The sequence below is a fragment of the Alexandromys fortis genome, unplaced genomic scaffold, assembly GCF_014885135.2.
Source record: "Alexandromys fortis isolate MF-2015 unplaced genomic scaffold, M_Fortis_MF-2015_v1.1 scaffold_4, whole genome shotgun sequence".
NCBI lineage: Eukaryota > Metazoa > Chordata > Mammalia > Rodentia > Cricetidae > Alexandromys > Alexandromys fortis.
The window spans coordinates 18,111,632-18,134,441 of record NW_026067944.1 but is presented as its reverse complement, the minus strand read 5'-3'; the positions used below and the strand labels follow the sequence as shown (position 1 = coordinate 18,134,441).

General features: G+C 39.2%; 1 protein-coding gene across 2 annotated transcripts in view; it reads right to left on the bottom strand.

The window, feature by feature from the left end:
- Positions 1-4,463: 4,463 nt before the first annotated feature.
- Nsun3 (NOP2/Sun RNA methyltransferase 3) overlaps positions 4,464-22,810 on the bottom strand; it is a 48,026-nt gene continuing 29,679 nt past the window's right edge. For both annotated transcript variants that reach the window (XM_050149024.1, XM_050149023.1), the window contains exon 6: positions 4,464-9,239. In XM_050149024.1, coding sequence (XP_050004981.1) covers positions 8,960-9,239 — 280 coding nt within the window. In that variant the 3' untranslated portion in view covers positions 4,464-8,959. The remainder of the gene's footprint in view (positions 9,240-22,810) is intronic.

Genomic DNA, 22,810 nt, shown 5'->3' with positions numbered 1-22,810 from the left:
CAGTGTTTGTAAGATGAACTTCAAGGACTTGGAAATTCTCCAAGGATTGTCAGCTAACTGAGCTTCCAATGTGCACTTATGTACAGCACAGTTAATCTTTGTACTTATTTTACATCTTAAAGTATAAACTGTGGGTTATTCTAGATCATTTGAATGACCACTAGAGACTCAAGTGTTTCTGTTATCATTGAGTATAACTGAGCCATACTTTTAATGTTTGTGAAAGAATCTGAAACAAAAAATAAATACCATATTCATAGAAACTTCGAAACAAAATGGTTTAATAGGTACCAGAAAAATAAAAATGAAGATTCTTCTGTGATTCAAATATTCTCTCTCTCTCTCTCACACACACACAAACAAGCAACAAATAACCAATGAAATAACAGAAAAGTCATAAAATGAAGAGATGAGGTAGCCGATCTACAAAGTTCTATCTTTCTCTTATGTGTTTAAAAACATGCTCAGCACAGAGTCACACTCCTACCCAAGAATCTATTTGCAGTTGATGTCTGTTAGGGGAAGTAGGTGAAGGAAAATTAGTTTTCTCCAATGGAGGGACACTGTGTATATCAACAACACTTGAGAGATGGTCCCTTGCTCAGAAGTCATTGGCCAATGCAAAATGGACTCCATGGTTTTATTGCTTTGCTGTGTGTGTGTTTGTGTGTGTGTGTGTGTGTGTCTTTGGGGGTTGATTTTCTTTTTTGAGAGAAAGAGCATGGATTTTTAAAAGTCAATTAACAACAACAACAAAACATGCCCACATTTTATGCGGCCACATCCTTTACACAGAACAACAGGACAAATTAATGTTATCTGTTTCTATTTTAGTTTTCAAGCTTGAAAAATTCCTAAAGATGTTTGTGTACTTTAGTGTCACACAAAATGACACTGTATGTGGAATTTTAGACATATTTGCTTGTTCTTTGTAAAAGAAATAATGTGAGAAAATATGGAGGAGGGGCTAGAGAATGTTTTGCTTTTAAAATGGGATAGATTTATATTACCAAAGATTTAGATACAAAAAAGTGAAAAACCCCATGCATTGGAAACAAAGTCCAGTTTGCTGTTTCTCTGCTCTGAGGAAAGCAAACAAACCCAAAACCAACCAGGCTTTCTGGCTCGATGAAGTAATGGGAATGCTCTTTTAACCAAAGGAATATACTTGCCAAGAAGGTGACCTAGCATAGCCAGTTGTCCTCCCATGAGTCCTTGTACTGGCTCCTGTGACCGCCACAGCCTGCAAGGAGACTGACTTCTCTGGGAGTTACTTTAGTTTTCCAATTGCTGTCCCGACTCCCCACTCTCTTGACGTTTGTCTCAGTCATCTGTCTCAGTCTCAGGTATAGTTCAGGGAACACTTCCAAGGAGAAGACACCGGATTAAACAAACTAGCAAACACAAATACCTAGCAAAGGCCTAGAACATAGGAAAAGCTCAAAGTACATTCTCTTTTCTTGTGGCTAGTCTGTTTTAAAGATTAGACCACTGAAGCTCAGTAAGTTTGGAGACAATTTAATGCTGCCAATCAATGTAAAGCAAATGCAGTTCATGATCATAGTCATTTTCATTAAAAAAAAAAAGACAGTTCTAGGTTAATATTAGTTTACTGAAAAATAAGACTTCTGTTTTTTGACTGTCCTTGATGTGCCTGGGAATGGTTTGCTTTTCTATTTTGAGACAGCCTCATCTGCTTTTCTGCCACTGGATAGTCCTCATAGGTTTAAAGTATCTTCCAGAAGACAATTATGGATTTATCCACTGGCGTCCCAACCTTATTACTGAACATGTTTCATTTTGAAAATTTTCCACACAGTGTGCATGCCAAAGCTTGCCCTTAATAAAGTGCATTCTCTATTGAATTTGCGTTTCTCAGATCAGTGAATACCATTTTGAAAGCAGTCTATTCTTTTAACTCACTTTGGGGAGATTAGGTATTGACACCTGTATCATTGGCACATGGAAGCATTTAAAAAAAAAAAAAAAACAAACCTTGTATTGAAGACCCACAGCCAGATACCACGAGGAAGAAAGAGTCTAAACTGGAGGTCCCCATTAACACCCCCGCCCCCCAGAGCTCAGGGAATCCTGCAGAAGACGAGGAGGTAGAAAGATTCTAAGAGTCAGAGGGGATGGAGGGCAGCAGCAGAACATGGTCCTTTGAATCAATGATGCAAGGCACATGAGTTCAGAGCCTGAAGCAGCAAGCACAGGCCCAACATGGGTCTCTACCAGGTCCTCTGTGTATACGCTATAGCTATGAGTTTATTTTCATGGGATCCTGCCTGGGAGAACAAGTTTGTCATGACTCTTGTGCCTGTTGTTGGGACTCCTCATTTCCTGTTGGGTTGCTGTGTCCAACTTTGATATGAAAGTTTTTGATTCATCTTATTATATTTCATTTTGTCATGTTTGGTTGTTATCTCTTAGAAGACTGTTCTTTTCTACTAGAGGACAGAAAGGGAGTGAATATGGAGGGGAGGGGAGGTAAGAGGAGGAGGAACTGGGAGGAGCAGAGGGAGAGGAAACAATAATCAGGATATATTGTATGAGAAAAGAAACTATTTTTGATAAAAATGTGAAAATATAATTTACTTTTATTGGGGAAAAAAGAAAGAAAAAATATATCTGGACTCCTTAAAAGTAACATCAAACTCTCTACTAAAGTTCTAGCTAATGTACAGGTCATGACAATATGCTTAAAGGGCAAAACAGTCTATGAACAAGGACTCTAAACACTCTGATAAGGTGTCTTCAGTGGAACTATTCAAATTTTGATGGATAAAGTAAAAAAAAAGATACAGTGTGTGTGTGTGTGTGTTCATGCACCAGATCAATTAGGTAGCTCAAAAGGCACATGTGTGTCAGGAAAGACGGTTCTCAAGTGAAGAGTACTTACTGTTTTTCCAAAGGATTCAAGCTTTCTTTCCAGCATGGATATCCAGTGACTGACAACCACCTTTAATTCCAAGGGATCCCATGTCTCTGGCTTCTGTGGGCACCTGCACCTGCATACATGTACTTAGACACATACATACATACACATAATTAAATAAAAATGTGTGGTGATTTAAAAGAAAATGACCTCCATAGGGAGTGGCACCATTAGGGGATGTGACCTTATTGAGTAAGTGTGGCTTTGTTGGAGGAAGTATGTCACAGTAGGGGTGGGTTTTGTGGTCTCATATATGCTCAAGGCATGCTCAGTGTCTCAGACCACTTCCTGTTGCCTGCAAGTCAAGATGTAGGACTCTTAGCTACTTCTCCAGCACCATGTCTGCCTGTACACCACCCTATTACACCATGACGACAATGGTCCAAACCTCTGAAAACATAAGCCACCCCAATTGGATGTTTTTCCTTTATAAGAATTGCCGTGGTCATGGTATCTCTTTTCAACAATAGAAACCCTAAGACAAAATGCATCTTAAAAAATAACACATGCATGAGCTAGCTACATCCTTATATGGAGGAGGTAACTGATATTATCTGTCCTGGAATCTAAGACAAGCATATATATATGGTTGTGCATCTGAAACAGTGTCTGTATTGCTTAGGCTGGTCTTTTACTCTGAGCTTTCCATGTCCGTCTCTTATGTGGCTACAGTTACAAGTTATTATGCCTTGCTGATAAAGAAACCTTTTACTGAAGAGCGTAGGTGGTTAGATTGTTTGCCTCCTTTATTTGTTAGCCACAATTGTAATAGTCGAGTGCTGCAATCAAGCTTTTTCTAATGATCAATGTTGTAGAATATTTGTTTAACTATGGAAAGATGTGTTGCATTGGTTTATGTTGCAGAATATTTGTTTAACTATATAAAGATGTGTTGCTCTTCTACCTTGCCTGCCTAATAAAAAGCTGAATGGTCAATAGGAAGGAAGGAGGTATAGATGGGACTACCAGGCAGGGAGAGTAAAGTAGGAGGAATTTAGGCTCATAAACTGGAGAAAGAAAAAGAGACATGGGGAAGATGCCAGAAGCCAGCCAGACAGACAGGAAGGAAGCAGGAAAACAGGACATACAGAATAAAAGAAAGGCAAAAGCCCCAAAGCAAAACGTAGGTGAGTAGAAATAGGTTAGATTCGCTTAGAAGAAATGGTGGGACAGGCCTGGGCTAGCGCAGAGCATTCATAATTAATAAGTCTCCGTGTTTTTGTTTGGGAGCTGGTTAATGGTCCAAAGAAAATGCCAAGTACAGATCAATTTAAGAGGAGCGTCTACCTTGTGCCATATGATGCAGGTAGTTATACTGGATCCTCGTGACTAAAAATGCCACAGAGTAGATTCTTGTGACATGAGCGACAGTTATCCCCACCATGCCCCGTCTTCTTTTCCTGAGAGTTAGTAGTGTAGTCCTTACCTATCAGCATCATGTCTGCCCACAGCCTTTAGCCAGCTCTTTTCTCTGGCCCTCATCTTCTTATATTATTTTGGAAAGATGATTAATAAATTCATTGGATAAATAAGTGAAGATTTATATAAAAACAATCACAGGCTTATTATCTTATGTTTCTCTCCCACCATTACTAATCTCTCTGGCTTTTGCCTATTTTACTATTATCTGCAACTTTATTCCCTTTTGTTTTTGAAAACGAGATCGCGTCGCCTTGCTCAGCCTTATTACATGGAAGGTGCTTAGTCTTCTTGCAACTTGATATGCCATGTTTTGTTGATACTCATGGGGGACCTGCCTGTTTCTAAACAGAAATGGAGGGGGAGTGGATTAGTAGAGTGGAAACAGAGGTGGGAAGGGGGGGTTTCAGGAAAGGGACTGGGAGGAGAGGAGGCTGGGGAAACTGGCTGGGATGTAAGATAAATAAACACACTTATTAAAAAAAAAAACTAGACTGAAGTTGGGCTCTATGGTCCTGTTTCTTATTCCTTAGTGAGCTATACGTTTTCAGTCTGTTTATTCTGTGGTGTGGTATAGTTATTCACATGTAATAGGCTCTTCCATAGCAATATGCAGTGGAAAATTCCTTTTGACAAGCCATAGCAAGCTTAATTGAGTCATGACGTATCCCATTAAATGACTTCCAATGAAGCAAGCAGTCCTTTCCCTGAGGTAGCAAATGCTATCCTACGGTTTCATCATGACTGTATGGTCTTATATGCCTAAAGAAATGAATTTCTTCATTTAGAAAAAGTTACAGAGAGGTGTGGAGTTAATATTAGAGTTATCGAATTAAATTTTAAAGAGGTACATGTTCTACCAAGCTAATCTTCCTTAGATGTAAGGAAACCTATTTTTTTTTTTTTTTGAGAAAAAAAACCTAGCACTGATTACAGGTCCATTTTTAAGTGGTATGCTTACTTGGTTGCTTAATGAGCCCCTTATGAGAATCCCAGATCTACTCTTTTTAAGTTTAAATTTTATTACAAAATGTAACTTGTCACGTCAGTAGAAACCATTCTGTCAAGAAAGTACTTATGATTTTCTCAGTCATCCCAAATCCTGACACGGCAGTTAATGTTTTGAGAACGGATGGTGTGAGGGCTCTCGGCACTAGCAGACCAGTAGTAGCTGACCGTGTGCAGTGTTGAACTTGTGAGCCTCCAGCTAAGTCTTCCGCAGGTGATATGATGGTACCACTGTCAGTCTGGAGAGAAACATTAGGAATGGGTCTCATCCTTGCCTCCAACCCCAGTGCAGCACTAAGCCAAGAAAGGGAGATTACAAACCATTGATTTGAACCATATAGATGAGCCAAAAATAAATTGTGCTATCTGTTCTATTTGTCCCTAAAGTCAAATTTACCTAATACATAACACGAGTAGTCCCGTTCAATTGCATCAAAGGACTTCTTGGCATGTAATGCGATTGTCACGATTCGTTCTGATGTTCTCTTATATTTCTGATGAGCGGCATTAGCCTATGAAGATAACCTGATGCTTCTGACCAGGCAGGCATACAGGCTTCTCGATAAAGGTCCATTAGGCCTTTATTATTTATTCATGCACCATGTATTCAGGTAGTCATTATAGTATACCTACCTACGCTATATGAAAGCATATTTTTCACAGTACCACTAAGGGAATAATATGTAATTTAAGTATAAAGCTAAATGGATATATGTAATAGAATAAAGAATGGTAGGCCACCTTGACTTCAAACCACAAATAGTATCTTATGCTTTAAAAATTCAGTACAAACCATTTAAATGCATGACATTTATTCGTAGTCTATTTGTGAAACTAGTGGCTGCTCCGGGTGCTGATGGCAGGGAGAAGTAAATGTGTTGGTGGCTAACCTAAACTTTTATGAAGCCGTTTTTAAAGTGACTTCATGCCACAGAAAGGGGCATCAATTATTGCTCAGTTTTCAGTTGAAATTGAAAGGCTGTCCAAATTTCCATTCTTCAGCTCACCATCTGTAACAGAGAGGGAGGCAAAAAATACCTCCATGGGAGATTCCTTATTATTACAATCACACGAATAGGCTGAAATATTTCTTTCCCAAGTATTGATAAAGCCTTTGATGCTCTGGGAATCTGAAGAGTGGAGAATAGGCATAAAGGCAGCTGGTAATCTTAAAAGTTCTATAATCCATACTGGTGGCACAACACAGTATCAGAGGAAGGGCTGGCAATGGAGCCAGCTCTCATCTGGCTCCCTGCTTAAGTTGCCAGTGTCCTTGACAAACAAGTAACCCTGGGCTTTGCTTCCTCATCCACAGAGAGGAATACAAACTCACTACCAGCTGTGGCTCATTTGATTGCTTGTTTTGAGACAGTGTCTCCCTCTGTGGCCAGACAATGGAAGGCCTCTGCACGCCAACGGCTGATTACTGACAACCACCATCATTCCTAGCCCACAGTTATAAAGATCAAAAAAGGCAACAGCCTTCGGCCAACCATTTAATGCTCAATAAATGTTTGCTGTTTTGTTACAATCATCTTAATAAAATATATAAATATATGTAATAAGCATACATGTGTTTCTCATCAGTCCCAAGAAAGTCAAGTTCAGTATCACACTTTGTGCTCAACAGAAGCTTCATGACATTATACAGGAAAAATAATGACATTTTGTGCTGTGAAAATTTACACTGTGGTTAAATGACACAAAGAAAATGCACTTTTAAAACTAGAGACTCCAAAGACAGGATTTCAAACAGAAAAACAATCCAGTAAGTCAAACTAAAATAAACAGAACACTTTTTTGTCATTAATCTTCTATACTAATTGAATACAGTTGATGGGCTCAAGAGATAAACCTTTACTTTAAACACACCGGTCACATATACTTTAAAATATTGTAGAGAACAAAATTTCCCTAGATATTTCCATTAACTTGAGTCCAGTGACACAGTCTTGCAAAACAAAAAGTGCATACTGAATACCTTAGAGAACAGAACAGACAAACAATACCATTCTGCTGCCATGGAATTTTGTGTTCCCTAGCTGATTTTTTAAGCGAATTTTTGGCTTAAGCCATGGCTTCATGGTTAAGAGTATGTGTTGCTCTTGCAGAAGATGAGAGGCATACAAACTCCCAGCACCTACGTGGTGGTTCATAGCCATCTATATCTCCAGGTCCAGGGGAGCCAAAGCCCTCTTCTGAATTCCTCAGGCAACAGCCATTTACATAGTACACAGACAAACATGCAGACAAGACATTCACACACATAAAATAATAATAAATAAATATTAAAAAATTTTAAAAAGCTAATTTCTAAAAGGATGCTTTGTTATTTTCTCTCATGCTATCTTTCCTTCTTTCCCTCCCTCCCTTTATCCTCCCTACCTACCTCTTTCTTAAAGAGGGTCTTGCTATGCAGCTCAGGCTGGACTCGAACTTGGTTTCTGCCTCAGCCTCCCAAATGCACTGCCATGTCTGCCAGCATGATTTTTAGTAATAGTTGGAAAATATGTTTGGATCCAAGAGAAGCATTTTTTAAAGAAAAGTTCATGATTGAAAACTGATTCTAAAATCCTAAGCATACATATAGACGTATGCACAAAACTTGTGTACATGTAAACAGAGAGAGCCACTCAGTGAATGGTTTGGGACCTTGGTAATAGATAATTGACTCTCATCAGGCATCTCTCTCGTGTGCATTAATATGTGACATCACACTCTCATATAACATTTTATAACCTAGTGAAATAAAAAGCCCCTTCAGATTGCAACTGTAAGATAATCAGATTCCGTAGTACTCATTATGACTGCAATTATGTAACAAAACACTCCAAATATAGTTCAGTTATTGCCGTTATTAATCATTCTGGTTCTGTTTCAAGTGCTTGCTTTATAGCCTGCTGGATAGGCTGCATTATTTCACAGGCTGAATGTCGAAAGTCAAGCACGTGCTTGTGACTCTGCTGCGCTAAAGGCCTTTCAACATAACTTACCCTTTCAGTTTGTATTTCTGAATAAAAACAAATGGGAGGGATGACGAAGTTGGTGTCAATGGAGTCACTGACCTTTGCAGTAAACAGAAGAGAGTCCTTAGCACAACAACTTTGCAAATAAGAAACCTATTTTCCTACGACTAGAAATTGTGCTGTTTAAGGAGCTAGCTTTGGAATACCGATTGCTCTGACAGAACGAATCTGCACATTTGATGAGGAAATGGTAATGAGTGTTGGCAGATCCAGTTTTAAAGGAAATGTTTAAAATACCTATGTCATAGGATTCAGTCCTAAATATTTTATTTATTTCATTTTACGCACAGAACCATGTATTCTAACTCATTTACCAAGTAAAAACAAGAATTTGATTACACAGAGCCAACACCATCTGTCCCACTTTACACATCACTGTAGATATATTTCGAGGAACAAAACTGGACCTGAAAATTTCTTAAGCCTATGCTGTACACGGCTGAAGTACTAACGAAACAGGATTCCAAACGGTCCTAGGCAAAGTGGCTCTGTAATTATAAGTACTAACGCATAGTGTGCTCAAATAATATGCATATAATAACACATCAATACGGCCTACAAAATTATGTCACCATTTTCCTGTACTCACGATTTTTTTCAGCTTGGCTATAAACATTGGGCCCCAAGCTTTGCCCTTTTCGGGAAGCACCAAAAGGCTGCATTTCTGGTTAGTGGGAGCAAATGTGAAATCCTGGGAGCAAGTCCTTGCTAGTCCACTAATGTCCACAGGCACGATGGTACTGTTGGAGGTTAAGATCTCACTGATGACGTCCTGATTTTCAGCCCTGGAAAGCGTGCATGTGGAGTACACGAGAAGCCCTCCAGGCCGTAAAGCCTTAATTGCAGACCTGTGCATAGTGGGAAAATGAAGAGGTGAGTGGGGTACAACAAGGAAAGTAGGGGACCTGAGTCAAGTAGATTACATACCAGCCTTGCTCTGCCTCAAGCTGCAGTAAATCTGGTGGTTTTCTGACCCTAGTCATAGTTCATTTACATCCTATACATAGTTTATCACTGATATACTGAGAAACAGTAACCAGAGAAATCAAGATGGAAAAGTCAGAGAAAGTGAGTTGGTTGACGGTTTGTTCTTCTAAGGGAAGGAAAAGGGGGGCAGAACACAAATAATATTTTTTAAATCATGGAAGTAAAACAGAAAGCAAAGACAATAATTGACAATAGACATAATAAATCATTGATCATACTCTACATGCTCAAGGAGAACTATCAGGTAAAGTCAGAAGGTATTCACCTAAGAAAAAGAGATAAATAATTTGTAGAGACATAAGGGAGCTGCTGTGGCCTGGGAAGCCAAAGACCTTTGCACTCTGCCTTACAGGGGTCCTCTAGAGTAAGATCTAGCTTCCCACGGTGTGATATTAGCAGAAAAAGTTTCCACCCTTACAATAAACCTCCTGTACATTGTTGTTTCCTTATAAACTAAAACGTATGTCCAAGGATCCCAAGGAATGATTAATCAATACAAAAGAAAAAGAACACAAACAGCAAAAATGTGGCCTAGAAAGAAACTGACAATTCAATTCAGGGAACAAAATACGACACAATAAACACAGAAAGATCAGGGAAGATGGATCACTCATAAAATAGCAACATCATAGGAAAACAGCAAGAAGAGAGTTCATAGAAATTGAACATCTGTTTGCCAAAATAAGGAATACCTGTAAAAGCACTTGGAAAATAATGGTCAACATATTCCCCGCTCCCCGCCTTCAAAGAAGAACAACAGGTGAACTCAAAACAACCTTGTCCAAAATTAAAGTAACAAATTTAGAAAAATATTACTCAGAAGTTTTTAACAACGGGAATTGAATGAATGTAATAACATAACTATCCAGAATGGGGACAGGACACAGCGCTTCAGATGGAAGGAACTCATCAAGCGGCTACCACAGTCATTATTATTCATGTATCACCTATTATTTGCTGAGTATTGTCTAGGTATGGGATATGTATCAATGAATAAAACGAAACAATGAAAATACAAACAATTTAAAACACCTCCTACGAGGTGTTATTCTGAGGAAGGAGTATGAGGCCAGCATTGGTTATACAGTGAGTACTAAGCTAGCCAGGGTTACACAGACAGGCTATCCTGTCTCAAAATGCTCCAGGAAAAAGCACACTATATCCAATAACAAAAGCTCAGCCCTGAAGACATACACATACAAATAACAATGTATAGTGTGGGCAGGCTGTATTTTAAATTTAGAAACACACATATGTGAGAGCAACTAAAAAAAAAGAAAAAAGCTGCGAATTTGAAAGAGAGCAAGGCAAGGTACTTGAGAGGAAGGAAAGGAAAGGAGGAAACAATGTAATTACATTAGTTTCAATTAATCTAAAAGTTTTCCAGGGAGGGGGAATTGCAGTCATGATGTAATGTATGAGAGAATACATTTTTGGAAAAAAAATTATAAAAATAATAAATCCAGAGACCCAAGGGTGGGGGGCTTTATTTTCCCAAATATCACATTCTCATAAGCACCAACTATGGAAAGATGATCACGCCAATGACTGAACTGTGCCCCTTAGACTTATACAATGATGTGAAAACACACGTCGTCTCTGCATGGGGCTGAGTTTGGAAATAGGCCCTTTAATGAGGTAATTCAGTTAAAATCCAGTCATTGGAGAGGACACATTAATCCAATTTAGCTGATATCATTATGGGAGAAAATTTAGACAAAGAGCTCCAGAGAGACGGACCTGTAAGCCAAAGGAAAAGAAGGTCTGCAACCATGGAGGGAGGCCTCAGAAGAAGCCAGGCCTAGCAATGTCTCTCAGACTTGCAGCCTGTCTGCTGTCTGAGTAAACTAATCCGTAAGCTACGCAGTCAGGTGCACTTTGCCATGGTGGTCAAGGAATACTCATAGAAAGTATATGTATACACATAAACACGCACAAATCTATACACAAGAGTATGTAAGACTATGTGAGTTTGTATATATTTTTATTTCATGTGTAAATTATTGGCAGGTACCATGAAGAAAACTAAATTAAGATAAAAAGATTAGGAATGATTGGACAGTGAGGAATTGTAACTTTAAGACTGAGTAACAATTGGGCCAAACAGATGTGTGATGGATAACTATTCTACACTGCAGGAATAGCCAGGAAGAAATCCCTGAGGCATGGCCAAGGAAAGAGGACAGATGTGTGGCTGAAGGCAGGAAGACAGGAAGGGAATGGGGGATGGGATGAGAGCTCAGATCAGAGTTCGAGGTGCAGAGGCCTGTGAATGTACTGTAAACCTCACCTTACACACGTGCACTGAAATACATCACTGCTAGTGCTTAGAATGCTGGGAACAAAAAGAAGATACTAAATGCTTCCAGAAGGAAAGACGAACCAGCAATAATTATGGGCCATTTCAGCGTTCAGAAAGCAGGCTGGCAACAGGGAATGTCACGCGACTTCCATTTGCAGCCGACCCATCAAATAAATATGCGAGAAGAATACAGAAATTCAGAGATTGGATGGCTCTGAATTTTTCCTCTAGTGAACCTAAGGGATAAGGAGAACCAGAGCCCATAAAAGAGTAAATATGGCACAGAATGGTGAAGGGCGGGAAGCCTCAGAGTAGATGCAGTGTGTGAGCTTTGAGGTGAAGCCTCTTCAGGCGGCAAGGGGAGGGGAGGTCTCCAGAAAGAATGGCTGACAGGTAAGAAAAACCTGCAGATCCACCATGCACAGCTGGGAGAGAGAAAGTTTGATGTTCCCCTCTGATTTGGTTGCAGAAAGACTTTTTAGTGGAACTCCTGCCATAAAATTGAACTAACAGAAAGAGAAGTTTAATTCTAACACATTGCCCAAGTCTAGAGTAAATGATATTTATAGAATTAAACAATCATTTATCATTTCCAATATTCAGAATCATTTCATAGATTGATATTAGTATTGTCTTGGAGAGTAGATAAAACCTCTGAAAGAACAATACCAAGGCTGACAACCATGAAAATGAAGACACCATCAAAAGGGTACTGAGAAGTAAATAAGGAGATATGCATGGCAGGGCCAGCATACAAATACACTTATTTCAGAAAAAAAGAGGAGGCACTTCCCTTGTGTAAGAGAGAGAGAGAGGGAGAGGGAGAGGGAGAAGGAGAGGGAGAGAGAGAGGGAGAGGGAGAGGGAGAGGAGAGAGAACCAGTATAGACTAAGAAATGGAGGTCTCAGCTGCCTAGGAGAATGGGTAATGTGGGCTGCAGGTGTACTCCACTCATTATAAAATGCAGTCTGTGCAAATCAGTCGTCACAGATGACCAAGGACACAGAGTGTAGGGTCCTGTATGTGCGATGAATACCAGCAACAGGCTAGTAGTCGGTGCCTAAAAGCTAGAAAAGAAAAACAAATTATTTAGAGAGCTGGGGATGCTCTTTAGAGATTTGGTAGTGACCTGGAGAATAAATTAAGAAATATGTGAAAGTCATTGCCTCTGAAAACACGGGCGGAAGAGTACAAGAACAGAAAGCAACATTTTGGACAAAATTATATTTCTGGATTTTTTTACCTATATGGTTATTTTGTATGACACTACAAACAAGAGCGGAGATTCAACACTAGTCTAAGTACCTACCTTTTCCACAGTCATTTGTTTTTGTATAAATTTTGATTGTTAGGAGAAAACTTAATCTCCAGACAGCCTATGCTCCGAAATCCCAGCTAACATTTTGTAGTACCTAAAATTTATAGACTTCCCAAGTATCCCTTTGCCGAATGAAACATGAGTATATGCATATTTGGGATATTGAAATGACAAGCAGCAAATGGCAAAAAGCACTTGATTGAGAATCAGTAACGTTTTGACTAAGGTTTTGAGATCAATCCAATTTGTATTAAAAATAAAGCCTTTGTGTTATTCCACATAGTTTCTTTGTTTAGAAATTAATGTAGCCAGCTAAGTTATGCAACCTAAGTTTAGAAGATAAGTTAAGGATGTTGAAATGAAAACAGCAGAAGAATGAGCCAATACTGCAACACTACAGAAATAATTAATTTGCATCAAGCCAGAAACACATTGTTGGTAAATGGTGAAGCTTCTGTGTCATTTTGTACAACTTTAGGGAAAAGGAAAAAAAAAAAAAAAACCCTTACTCTTCCCTAATTAAGTACTAGCTTTGTTACCAGTGGAATTAAGATGAAAATAGTCCTTTTAATGGCAACTTAAAGACATCTGCATTCAAAACTGCATATATCCTGTGCACAGTGTTTATCTAATGGATTTTTAAAAAATATTGCGTAGTCCATAGAAAATGATCTCAAATGAGTGTAGCTCAAATACAATTGTAGAAAAATAACAACACATTTAATGGCTTAAAGTATTGGAGCCATATCCCCTTTAGGCCTCCGGAGCCCACAGTTTATAACAGGATTCCTGACTCAAATCAAGGTAGTCCTATGCTGCATCACCCCAGCAGCGTGGGTGAGGAATCCTTACTTTTATCCTGCTTTGTATGTTAGCAGCCATGCACCTTGACGAGGCAGTGCAGTCATCCAGCCTGAACTCTGTCATCGCAGCTCCTAGTCTACCTCTATGCTCCCTTCCCGCCTGCAAGGACCTTCGTGATGACACCGGCCCACTGAGATATCCAGGGCATTCTCCGCACCACAGAATCATATTTGGTCAAATCTAAAGAGCTTCTAGCCTATTCTGGTGACTCTGGTTATCACTGTTCTTATGACAGGGTGTTATCTTATTAACAGTTCCCTTCTCTGGTGTCTAGATATGAAGACCTTCCCCGACCCTGGCTGTGTACATACTGTGGGGATTGAGAAGAAAATATGAATAAACATCTTTTAGAGACTTTTGAGCAAAGCATATAGTCAACCCCCAGGTATGTTTTTAAACAACGAAATTTGGTAGACACACACACTAAAAAGCTAACATTTGAGATGCAAAAGCATTTAAAGGCCAGAGAGTTGAATAATAAATTGTGGCAAGTCGGTATGAAGAAGGCCACATAAAAAGACAAAGAAAGAACAAACAAGAAATACAGACACTGAATAGTTAAGAGGCTTTTCCCGCTAGCACGAGCTTCTGTGCTGTGCAGTTATTCTTTCTGTTTTATTGAGAGAGAAGAAAACTAAACTACCCTGCTAGCCTTCTCCAAGGAAACAATGGCCTTCTTAATGACCCTAAGTTTGCTAGGTTAACAAGATCTCAGCAAATGTGACATTATTTCCTTGTACAACAACCACTAACCACATTGCATGAAAAAAAAATCACAAATAACGTCGTACTAAGATGCATTATTCACCACTGAAAAGCAGCAGAGACAGGCTTACTTACAAGCTGAAATCAGAAGGAAACAGGCAGTGTGGTGTCATGCTAACTACAACAGAATCAGAGGGGCTCATCCAAATACTCAAAACTGTTACTAGTCTCTGTTTCTAAAATAATAGCTGATAAACAGTATCTTAGGCTACATATATTATTCAGTATACAATGTCCAAGTATAATGTAAAAATTGGGGAAGTCCTTCACAAGAAAGCAGAATACCCCACAATACAATCCCTCTCATTTCCCTAGAGCATCTATATTCTTCTCGGAAGCTTCCTACAAAGTGCCCATTAGGCTTAAACCCTCTTTGAAATATCAAGTAAAATTCTATCTCAGAGTAGCGCTGTAGTAAACAGGGCTGATGTGGCTTATAGGTAATAGAACAAAACACAGTGGGAAATTCTATTAGTAGGAAGTACTGCTAACAGAAATGGTGACTCAGTCACAGAACACATTCCAGTCACCCGGTGCTTTACAGCAAATCTGGGCTATTTAGTTCTCTCCAAATCTCCTGCAGCTTTGCGGTGCCGTCTGGAAAAAGGCTGAAATGCATCTTAGGCTTAAGCATCTAGTTAATGAAGCACCTGAAAACAAAGCCAGACATATTCCTACTGAGGAAACCATTACACAGAAGAACATTTTGAGTTATTAAATGAGAAGTTTACAAAGCATATACGAATGGAACTTCAGGCCTACTTTTCCTTATACTTTACCATTAATGCCAAAAGCTCTGAATCCCATAGGGTTTGTTTTTAAAGCTTTCTTTAGTCTATGAGTAATAAACGCACACAAATCTACTTATGGGGTAGACCTATGGCATATAGTGTAGCTATTTCTATGTTTGCTGAGCAGGTGTTAATGTGTGATTACAGAATGTGCCGCTAACTCTGCAAGAACAAGGAGGTTATCCCATACACCCAGTATGTGCTGGACTCTTTCTCAAGCCCACTGAAATGTCTGAGTTCTGAACATACCAACACCATACCTCAAGGGTTTTGAATCAGACTTTGAACTTCTGTCTTCTATTCAAATAAGCTTCACTGAAAAGTTATGTAAAATAGGATCTGCAATATATCTACAAATAGCCACATAGTTATCCGTTGAACATTTCATTCAATACTTGGTACAAGCAGACGACTGAAATGTTAAGGCATCAGAAAGGGTTGATGGGTATCGCTCAGTGGAAGACGACCGCTCAGCATGTATGAGGCCTGGTTCAATCCCCAGTCAACAAGGGCAAATGAAAGAATCGTCACACAGGCAGATCTACTAAGTAGACTATGTGCTCACCAGTGCTTTCTCATCCTAAGAGAAGAGGAAAAACTAGATTCCTTTGTTTTTATAAGGCACAAAGAGTTCCATCCCCTTGATGTCAAAGTGCTTTGATTTGTGTTTGTATTAAAAAACAAAAACAAATGAACAAGAACTCCCAGCTCTTGGTTTATAGGTACTAACTAAAGCCAACTGTCAGGAATTCCTTTTATCTTCCAAAAATTAAATCCTCTGCTTTTCATAGACGCTGATCATCTTTCACAGGTCTACTGACAGAAGAGCAGCTTCAGCCACCAAGAGCCCTCTAAGATGCTGGCTCAAAATCTGGGTAAGACTGTGCTCCTTCTCAGCACAACAGAGCTCATCATTGGGTCTCTAGATGGCTCACAGAGTTCCAACTACCAGCACATGATCTACAGAGAACTGAAAGAAAAGGCAAAGGGCTACCCGAATTTAAATCCTTTAAGGAAAAACACAATACTTTCATAACAGCGTGTTTCATGGCTTGGAAACTAAAATGAAGCAGAGAAGCAGATAGTCTTAAAAACCTCATAGCTATCTAAGATCCAAAGGGAAAGCAATGGATCCAGCCAGGACTTAATACAAGACACAGGGTGTCCTGTCCTGTCTTCCCTATGGCAAATCTCAGTCTCAGAGAATGTTCTTTGCGGAAATACTTTAAGACCACTAACATGTAGCCGGGTGGTGGTGGTGTACACCTCTTTGAGTTTGAGGCCAGCCTGGTCTATGAAGCAAGTTGCAGGACAGTGAGAGCTGTTACACAGCGAAATCCTGTCTTGAAAAACAAAACTAAACAAAAACAAACAAACAAAAATACAAAAAGAAAAAAAAAAAGACCTAACCTCTCTCATCTCTTCTTCTACTGCCTGATTACAAAACCTGGCATTCAGTGGGGAGGGTCACTGTTAATTAGATCAGCGCATTTAACCGGTTTTCTGAATTTCAAAAGGACCAAACTCACATTATAAGAGAAAAAAAAAACAAAACAAAACAAAAACCTACCAGCACAGCAACAGTGCCACCTTTTGACTGAAGAAAATAAAGAAGAAAATGGTTTTCATTTTCCTCTCTCAATTCCTCAAGCCCTGCCAGGAGCTAAGCGACTTCTGTTTGTGCCATCACTATAATGGGATGTACTTTAAGATGTAGATCCTGCATCATCTCCAATTTCTGATGTGGAGGTAGAGGATTCATAGATGACTCTACTCTTGAAAATATAGGTGATGACTGAAAACGACTGTAACTAAAATGCTTATATCTCATCTTTATTCATGTCTTTCTACTAACACTGTAGAATTAAGGCAACTGTACCATATCATTGGATATAAATATAGGCAAAAGGAAAACAATAAGAATCACATATTGCTTTAACTAACAATCTTAGCAAGCTTATCCACCTCAGAGACTTTAACAATACACTTAAAAAAATCCACATGGAGGACTCAGTGGTTAAGAATACTTGTTGATTGCAGAAGAGCTGAGTTTGAGTCCAAGCACTCACACTGGGCAGCTTTCAACTATCTCCAGCTTCACTGGAGGGTGTCCCATGCCTTCCTTTGGCCTCTCAGGAGCAGGCAGTATAGAGATACACATATTTAGACATAAAAACAAATCCTTCTTAAAAATCAAAGGTTTAGTAATTTTAGATATTTAAAGTAAACATAAGAAGCCATTTATAGTCAAGCAATAGCTCTGAGATTCTGGACCAGAGAACTTTATAACGCATGGTCAACTTGTACTGAAAATAAAACTAATCGCGACGATATGAAAACTGGAAGCCTCCCAATCCCACTGCCCAGAAAACCGTAATAAATAAATAAATAAATAAATAAATAAATAAATAATAAAATGCAAAAATACAACACACCCTTCCAGAGGATACTACACACTTGGCATATATCACTCCATGAAGGCAATTTCACTCTTGGTTTAGAACAAGCATATCATGTTCCTCAATAAAAGGGAATGTAGATTTGGCTCCACTGAACTTGGAGCTGGCAAGAGAAGTTCGCCTATTCTTGAACCCCATAAAAGGAAGCCCCACAGAATAACCAGGGCTTTGGAGAATCTTCATTCAAGTGGTCCTCTGCTCTCTTACAGCAAACTGGGCTTTTGCTTTTTGTGAGTAAAGTATTTTTGCTATTCTGTGGTCTTTATACATGTTCATTTCATTCTTAAGATGCCAACAACCCAGAAACATGCAACTTAAACCCCAACTGCCAACTCCCAATAACAAGCTAAACTGTGTAAAGGACGTGCGACCTGTCTACGTATTAACACTTATTTGGTACCTAAAGATCACGGCACATGCAGTCTTAATGAAACATTACAAAGTGTACAAGGTAAATAGTCTGACTCTATTTATCAAGCTAAGGGTCACAAACTCTAAGTTACACTGCTAATTAAGGGAGCACAGATGGCCAACCTTAGCTAATATCAGAACAGGGCTACACGCTTTACCACTGCTTCTACCTAAAGCAAAAATTAAAAGTGCTAAAATGCGGAATGGAATCTAGGGTAACAAGACCTAGGATACCACACACATTCCTTTCATCATCCCAACTGCACCAAGTCCTCATGGAAGGAAAGGGAAACCTACAGGCCTTCGGGCATTTTAACACAGAGGAATGAGGATCTGGCAGGGCCAAGGCAGTGACCTGAGAACCTCAGTGTATGTTGTTAGTTATGCTTGTTTACTCATTCCTACTGGTTAAATTCTAATTAAATGGCTAGAACTGGACTGCCTGCCCTGGTGGGTTCAGGCTCTCATGACTATGGAACCTGACTGTCTACTGAATTCCAGTACTACTTTAGGAAGTTTAGTTATGTTATTATTTATTTAAATCACTCTTACATAAAGTGATATCGGGGAGAAAATTACCTTCACTATTATTAAATCTGGTGGCATCATGCTGAAGTAGCTATAGCAGAATCTCAAATGTAATAATGCTATAATAAGCAGGTAACAGGGAACACGCTACAAAACTACAAGTTACAATGCTAGAATTGATAACTCGTGCCATTTTTTAACTTCATTGGACCACTGTGCCCAGATATTGGTTAAACAGTATTCTGAGCACATCTTTGCGGGCGGAGAGGTTAAAGAAAATTAGTATTTGAATTGAGAGACTAATAAAGCAGGCTGCACTTCATAATATGGGTGGGACTTTGAACAATTAGCTGAAAAACGGAGTTGAACAAAACATTGACCTCACTTAAAGAAGAAACTCTGTAGCAGGTTGTGATGAACTGTCAGAGCAGGGTGGGCTCTTCCCTAGGTGTTCGGCCTGCTGGTCTACCCTGTCAATGATGGACTTAGTAACCTCGCTAATTTCCTACAGTTTCTCTGGAGAACCCTAGCTAATATGGCCAATGACCTTCACTATGCCATCACAATTTTGTAACTCACACTTTCTGTCTCTTGATAGAGTTATCTAATTGGCATGACTCTGTAAAGTACACAAACCACTACAGGTCCATTGGCTCAATTTTTATGCAGAAGAGAGTGGCTATGCATACTTCCTTTGGAATCACAGGGTAATTTTTCAACTTCGAATTCTGAAAATCTGAGTTCTCTAATTCTGAACCACTTAGCTCACAGAGGAATCGAACAGCTCCTACAGATCTCTAACACCATTAAAGTTAGAAGCTTAAGAGTGACAAGAGAGCTACATAGCTTTTGATAACAGAGACGATTTCTCTCATTCTTGTGGGTTCTCCGCATCGCATGTGCAGTCAGCCTGCGTAGCTCAAGTCCAGTCAACGTAACCCACTCTTAGAACTGGACGAGATCTAATTCTCAGACTACATTCCTGCAGCATTAGGGAGATTCTCTCTAGCCAACTCTGCGCCCTGGCAGCCAGACAGATACCATTGTGAAATTAAACACCTAGTCATGGAACTAAAGCTATGTTTAGTTTTAAGACTTATGTAAGTTTTCCCCACAAAAAAAAAAATCATGCTTCTTTTATAGAGTTGATGAACACTGGTTATTTATCTGTCAAAACCCACTGCAAAGTATGTATAGTCTCTGAAAACTTCACTATGAAATGCCCTACTACATTTTTCCCAGGCAATACATTTTCAGCTTTTTTAAAATAATGGTTTTGTTATGACCATGCTGCATGTAACCAAGTATTTATTGTGTCTGTTTGAGAAAGGGTCTTGCTATGAAACTGTGACTGTTTGGCACTTGCTATGTGGCCGGGCTGCTCTAGAATTCATGAAAACCCCCTGAATACTGGGATAGCAGGCATAAATCACTATATTTAGCTAGCTTGTAATTTAAAAATATAGCAGAGTAAATGAACGTTACCTTAAGAGGGAGGTCATGAAAAAAATATTTAACATTGAACACAAGAATGCATTTAATTTAAGCAAACATTCAAACATTCTGAATAAAGAATATTTCAAGCAGCCTCTAACTTTTATGCTGTAGAAGAGGTGAATATAATAGAGGCCTAAGCTTCACTTGGGAAAAAAAAAATACAAGTTTTTCCTAACAATTGGATGAAAAAGGTTTTTCTAACAATTGAATGAAAAAATATTTTTCTTCATGCCAACATAAGTTTCAAGTAAGTCCTTTAGTAAGAAAACAATCAGTTAAGGGAGGGCCAGTACTTAGAGCAACTTGGTTTCACTTCTGGTAAAGTGGTATTGTTACTGTATTCAAAGACTTTATTTTGATTATGTGTTTAAGTGGTTATCTTTTTGTGGGTTTGTACACATAAGTGCTGTACCTGTGGAGGCCAGAGGAGGTTGTTAGATCCTCTGCAGTTGAGCTTACTAGGAATTGGAAACCATAATTTATGGGTGCTAGGAACCGTGGCAAAAGCAGTGCTCATGCATAACCACTGAGCCATCTCTCCAGCCCTTATTCGGTAACTTTTAGTAAATAATTGGCTTCCATACAAAGAACACTGCTATTGCTTTAAAAATGAGGTATATGTGGTATCAAAATTACAATTAAGTCATCTTAAATACTAACTATCTCAGATCTTGCCTTTTTATTAAGAAAAGAAAAACCTTTACAGAATACATTTAAAAATGGCGGGGAAGGCAATTTGATCTAAAAATAGATCTATTTTTAAAAGAAGATATTAGCCTAATTTGACGGAATAACAGAAGCAATTTAATCGCGATTTAATAGCTTGACAAACTGTAAAAGAATCCCTGAATTGACTCTCAAGGCTTCTTCAAATCTCCACCGAAATGTTCAATTCCTATGCAACCACCCACCCTTTGTCTCCCTGGGACTGGGGGGGTGGGTGGGGTGGTTGGGGAAGACATTTCATTTCTTTTACCAGGGTCTGTCTCTCTCATGGCACACTCACACACTTGCAGCTTCTAGTATTCCTTTCCAATTTTTCCGCTTCTGCTCCTTTCCGGGGGCTCTCATTTCTTTCCTTCCCAGCTGCCTGTTCCTCATCATTCCCTCCTCTATCAGTTTACTGTTGCTGTGGGAACACAGCCGTCTGGGCAAAAGAGCAAATCAAATATCCCCGCGTGATTATGCACTACGACCACAGAAACATTCAGGTGAAAAGTTGGAGCCCATGTGCAATCTATCAAGTAAATGCAGATCTGAAATTAAGGTTCAGGTACTATAAACATCAAAACACAGATATTTCTAGGTTGATAGCTATCGAGTGCCATCATCAGTTTTAAAAGTATTACTTTACAAGCCTTGAGGGGACCCTTCACTGTGCTCACAGTATGTAATCAAATTTCTAGAGAGCAAACTGTTTATTATCAAAGAAGTTCCGTAAACTCAAGATAAATAAACATGACCAAGCTTGCTATTTTCAGAGGCATCATGCCCGGTGGCCAGACTTTTGTCAGTATAAGAAACAAAACAACACTGATAATTAACCATCTCTCTTCTGGCAGGAAGTTTTTACCTTGAGGAAGGGATATTTCTTCCAGTGTGCTAGTAGAACAAAGAAATGGCATCAGATACTTCTGAAGCAGATTACAAAGGACTGGCTCTACCACGCTTAGCACCAATTTTCACTTGAGGATGTCAAGTTTCATGCATCTTTTGCAAATGCAGGTTTACTTTAATTACTTTACTAATTTAGTTTACTTTATTATTTTATTAATGTGTGCATAAGGAAGCAGTTAAGTATTAAAAGTTCTCTGTTTACAATGTTTATAATTAAATATAATAAACTTAAGATTATACTGCCTAAATTAGGAAAGAGTGCTAACATAGTATTAAATCTGCCTAACTTTAATATTGGGTCTTTTTTATTTTCAAGACAGAACTTCACTGTGCAACAGGCCTAGCTTTCCTGGATTTTACTTTGTAGCCCAGGATGGCCTCAAACTCACAGAGATCTGCCTGCCTCTGCCTCCCAAGTGCTAGGTGATGTGGGAGTGTCATATATCAATCTGTTGATTTCATTGGCTGAGTAATAAAGAAACTGCTGGCCCTGATAGGTTATAAGATAGGTGGGCGGAATAAACAGGATAGGATGCTGGGCGGAAGAGGAAGTGAGGTCAGACTCTGCTCTGCTCCCGGAGTGACTCGGCTCTCCGGATCACAGACGCCATGCTCAGCTCTCCCAGACAGATGCACGCAATGAAGCTCCTCCAATCCCGGATGGATGTAGGCTAGAATCTTCCCGGTAAGCGCACCTTGGGGTACTTACAAACATCATTAGAAATGGGCTAGTCCAGGTGCGAGAATTAGCCTATAAGGGCTAGAGTATGGGCCAAGCAGTTCTTTAAATGAATACAGTTTGTGTGTTGTTATTTCGGGCATGAGCTAGCCAAGCGGCCTGGGTGTTGGGGACGCAGCCCCGCCGCTCCTATTTCAACAG